Source organism: Poecile atricapillus, chromosome 17, assembly GCF_030490865.1.
Source record: "Poecile atricapillus isolate bPoeAtr1 chromosome 17, bPoeAtr1.hap1, whole genome shotgun sequence".
Taxonomy (NCBI): Eukaryota; Metazoa; Chordata; class Aves; order Passeriformes; family Paridae; genus Poecile; species Poecile atricapillus.
The window spans coordinates 4836492-4840999 of NC_081265.1; the positions used below are offsets into that span (position 1 = coordinate 4836492).

Sequence of the window (4508 nt, forward strand, 5' to 3'; positions counted from 1 at the left end):
TTCCTGCCCCATTCCCGCCCCGTTCCGCGGCCGCCCGTCCCGAGAGCCCCCGCGCTGCGGCCATGGCGCTGTGCGGGCGGGCCTGGGCGCGCTGTGCCCGCGGGCCGCGGCTCGGGCTCTGCGGGACCCGCGGCGTGCGGGGCTCCAACCCCTTCACCCGGCAGCAGGAGGAGGAGTGGCGGCGCCGGAACCGCTCGGCCGTGGGCTACATCGCGGCGGCGGCCGTGGGCATGGTGGGGCTGTCGTACGCGGCCGTGCCGCTCTACCGCCTCTACTGCCAGGTACGGGGGGCCCGCGGCCGGCGCCGGTTCCGCGGGCGCGGGGCCCTCACTGCCCTTCCCTGACAGGCCACGGGGCTCGGCGGGACGGCGGGCACGGAGCGCGACGCGGAGCGGATCGAGCGCATGGAGCCCGTCCGGGACCGGCGCATCAGGGTCACTTTCAACGCCGACACGCACGCCAGCATCCAGTGGAACTTCAAACCGCAGCAGAGCGAGATCTACGTGAGTCACCGCCTCCCCCCCGCACAGCCGCGGGGGCGAGAGGCCTTTGTGATCCGGCACTGCCACTGTAACCACTGAAACACGGCACCCAGCGCCTGGCATGGGGACTCCACCGCCTCCCTGGGCAGCCCTTCCCAAAGCCTGACCACAGCAACAGCGGAAAATGTTTCTGATATCTGATGGGAATCTCCCCTGTCTCAGCTTGGGGCCATTTCCGCTGGTCCTCTGAGTGCAGGCACGGCCTAAGGGCCCGGTCCCCACCGCACTACAAGCACCTGGCAGTAGTTCTAGGGTGCACTCATGTTCCCCTTGAGAATAAACAACCCCAGACATATTTTCTAGAACTTTCACCAGCGTTGTTCCCCTTGTCTGGACATGCTCCCCTACGGCAATGTCCTTTTTACAGGACATGGTGTGTAGTTGCCCCTCTGCTACCCCATTAAGCTATCAAAAGTTATTGAAACAGTATATATGTACACACTTCATGGTATATACACCACATGCACATGGTATATACACTGTAAAAGTGTGTGTATATATTTATATATACTTAAAAATATATAGTATAACAGTATATCTAAACTTGTACTGTTTCTCCTATTGCCCTATCCTTATAAGAACTTTTTTATATTTAAAAAAAAAATCACAAATTAATTGTTCTGTTTCAAATTAGTTCTCAAAATAAGGAGTCATGCTTAATAGTTTCTGAGTCCAGTACTGAAAGAATAACCTCAGAAATTAAATGCATATCATATATAAATCTGCTTATTAAAAAAGCCCTGTGTGCTTTTGAGCTGCTGAGGCTAATAGAAGACTCAGGCAAAACGGGTCAGATTAAAAAGAGGTAGAACATATTGAAGCTTGTAATTTTGAATATGGATGAATTGCATGTAATCAAAAATATTTGTGAAATAACCAGTTTGACACAGCAAAAAAGAAAGTTAATTCTAGATAAAGAACTTGGTTTGAGGGGTGGAGGGATGCAGTGGTTTAAAAAAAAAAAAGAAAATCACTGTACAATTATGTTACACAGGTGGTACCAGGAGAGACTGCACTGGCATTTTATAAAGCAAAAAATCCTACTGACAAACCAATAATTGGGATCTCCACCTACAACGTCGTCCCCTTTGAAGCAGGACAGTATTTCAATAAAATACAAGTAAGTGTGAACAAAGCTAAGATTGCATTTTCTTTTACACAAACGAAAACAGTTACCCATAAATTGCATTTTAATCCTAGACCCCATTCTTCGTGTGCCAACGAAAATACCCTGTTTTTTTCAAATGATAAAGTGTATCAATTCATTCCGAGCTTTACTGCCCTCACACCAAGCTGCTCATGCCATCAGAGTGGCTCCAAAATCTGTGTTATTTCTGAAGGCAGGCAGAATGATGTGAGCTGGCCCCACCCCTTGCCACCTTTACACACTTCATTAAAAGCTAATTATTTTCCTGTATCATCACAGTAGCAGAATTTTCCTGTATCACCACAGCTGCTTTCTTGTTGCTTGTCTTATTGATCCTTCCTAGGGTTTTAGGGGTGTACAGGGAAGGAGAGTTTATTTTAAAACATGAAGATTTCTCTCAGGTTGGCAGAGATAAAAACTCATTGTCGCTATTGTTGTCTGATTGTGGATTTTTGTTTTCCTCCCTGCAGTGTTTTTGTTTTGAAGAACAGAGGCTAAATCCTCAGGAGGAAGTGGACATGCCTGTCTTTTTCTACATTGACCCAGAGTTTGCAGAGGACCCTAAAATGGCTAAAGTTGATTTGATCACCCTCTCTTACACCTTCTTTGAAGCAAAGGAAGGACAGAAGTTGCCACTTCCTGGGTATCAGTAACTACAAAATGTGACTTCTGCTACATCTGAGTGCCAGTTTCGATGCCATTTTTCCTTGGAAGAAAAAACTGCAGGGAGGAGTTTGTGCAGTATGTGCACAAAACTGTGCAGTATGAAATTATATTAAACCTCCATGGGCATACACTGTTATGAAAGTATATGTATATATATATTTTTTGGAAACCAACATAATGTATTCCCTATTTCTTAGGGATAGTATTTCTTCATCAGAAAGTGGAAGGGAACACACTGTTCCTGAAATAGAGAGGGTTTTCTCAGGTCATCTTTTTGTAAGATGTTATCTGAATACCACAAGGCAAATTTTTAAACCAACATGTAAATTAAGGTCTTAATTTAAATACAGAAGAAAACATCTGTTGATTAAACATCTAAAATTCCATTGCTGGCTCCAGAAAATAACTTGCATGTTAAGTTACATTAGGAAAATGTAAACCCAGGTAATAAATTAAGGAAATCTCATAACTAAACAAAGTTAGAATGTTATTTCTGTGTAACCTTCCCTGGCACAGGAGGAGATGATGATTCAGAAGGTGATGCACCCTCTCATGTTATTACTGAATCAGTAATTTGGTAAGAGCAGACTGCTCTAAAACTGTTATCATGAGAACAGTAATTTAAGCATAAGCACATCAGATCTGTGGGATGGTTTCCATTTGGAAAAGCCATCTTATTTCCACGTTGTGTCCCACTCATTTGAAGTAGCTGTGCTGTTAGTGAGTGCTCTCTGCCTCTGCAGAGGGCTCTAATCTGGGTACCTCCACACGAGACAAGCTTGGCTTGTGTCTGACATGCCTTGAGGGGAAGGCAGCTTATAAACAACTGCTCTGAATTGCAGCTGAATGAACAGCTCAGACGCTGCCTCAAAAACCAAAATCAGTCCATTCAGAGGCTGAGTTGGCCAGAGCCTGCTCAGCAGTGCAGCAGCTCTTCAGGGGGAGTCTCTACCATCAGAACATGTAAGCCTGTATTTATGTAGCTTTTTATCTGTGGGTTAGGTCTAACAACACTTCATCACTGCCTTGCAAACCAGTAGCAAGTTGCAGAGCAAGTTCAAGTAACCTGCTTATTTTCAGACAGAAATTACTATCAGCCAGTATATCTTCTTCTGGGCCACGTCTTTCTACCCCTTCCAGCAGAGGAGAATGAACAAAGAAAGGCTGATGTTGTTTAGCCTGGACTCTGAAAAAGCAATGGGTACTTGAGAAATAACTTCCAGTTACTAAAGTCTAAATTATATTTGCATACAATAACTCAAAAACTGCTTTTTTGAAAATAAATGGATGCTACCTTTAAAATGCATTATTGTACCAATTACTTGTGTTGGTTAAACAGATTCTGGATGACATTCAGGTCTTCACTGTATATTAAAGATTGAGAACTTTTCATTCTTTCATCTCTAATGCATTTTATACTTCAGGAAAAAAAAAAATAACATCAAGACAAATCTTTGAATCCAGACTAGGGAAAAAAACCAACTTCTTACCTGAGTTGTCTTTAGTCCATTGCCCTTCTGAAAGCTGAATTGATGATGGCAGTTCTCCTCACATTGGTTTATTCTGGTCACATTCTTTAGAAGAAAAGGAATATCTCCCTGACAAGTAGTAACTCTGTAAAAACGTGGGTTCTCCCCGAGATTTGAAAGCCCAAATTTGCACAGATGCTGAGCACATTCCCTCTATAACACAGGCTCTAACCTTGGTAATTAGGCAATTCCCTTCCATCTCTCTGTGACCATTGTGCAGCTTTGAACACAGAGAGGTTACATCAGCAGTCACCCATTATGGATTACACTGGAATAGCCCAGTTTGATTTGTTACCTTTCACTGTGGAGGTTCTGTCAATAAAACCCAGCTCTAGGGGAAAAATCAAAAAATCAATCCACCTCAAATCCTATTTTCAGCTGTTATTTCAGGCTGCTGTCCAGACCACTGCAAGTTTGCAAGAAAAATGAGAGTAAAGCAACTCACCTTTTCACCTCAGCTTGCAAAACTCCCAGACTACTTGAAGGTTGTGTTTTGGATATAAGCAAGTTGTTTTAATGATCCTGCAGCAAACTGCACAGATTCACACTAAAATACTTCCAATGCTACCTACATTTATGATTCAGGGAATACACAAATAGAGAAAAACTTGGAAGTGATGAAAG

General features: G+C 43.9%; 1 protein-coding gene across 1 annotated transcript; it reads left to right on the top strand.

The window, feature by feature from the left end:
- The first annotated feature begins 26 nt into the window (after window positions 1-26).
- On the top strand, window positions 27-2741 carry LOC131585934 (cytochrome c oxidase assembly protein COX11, mitochondrial). The gene is made up of 4 exons (XM_058852594.1): window positions 27-281; window positions 348-503; window positions 1537-1662; window positions 2160-2741. Exons 1-4 carry the CDS (start codon window positions 63-65, stop codon window positions 2340-2342), a joined length of 684 nt encoding a protein of 227 aa, XP_058708577.1. The 5' UTR covers window positions 27-62; the 3' UTR covers window positions 2343-2741.
- The last annotated feature ends 1767 nt before the right edge of the window (window positions 2742-4508 follow it).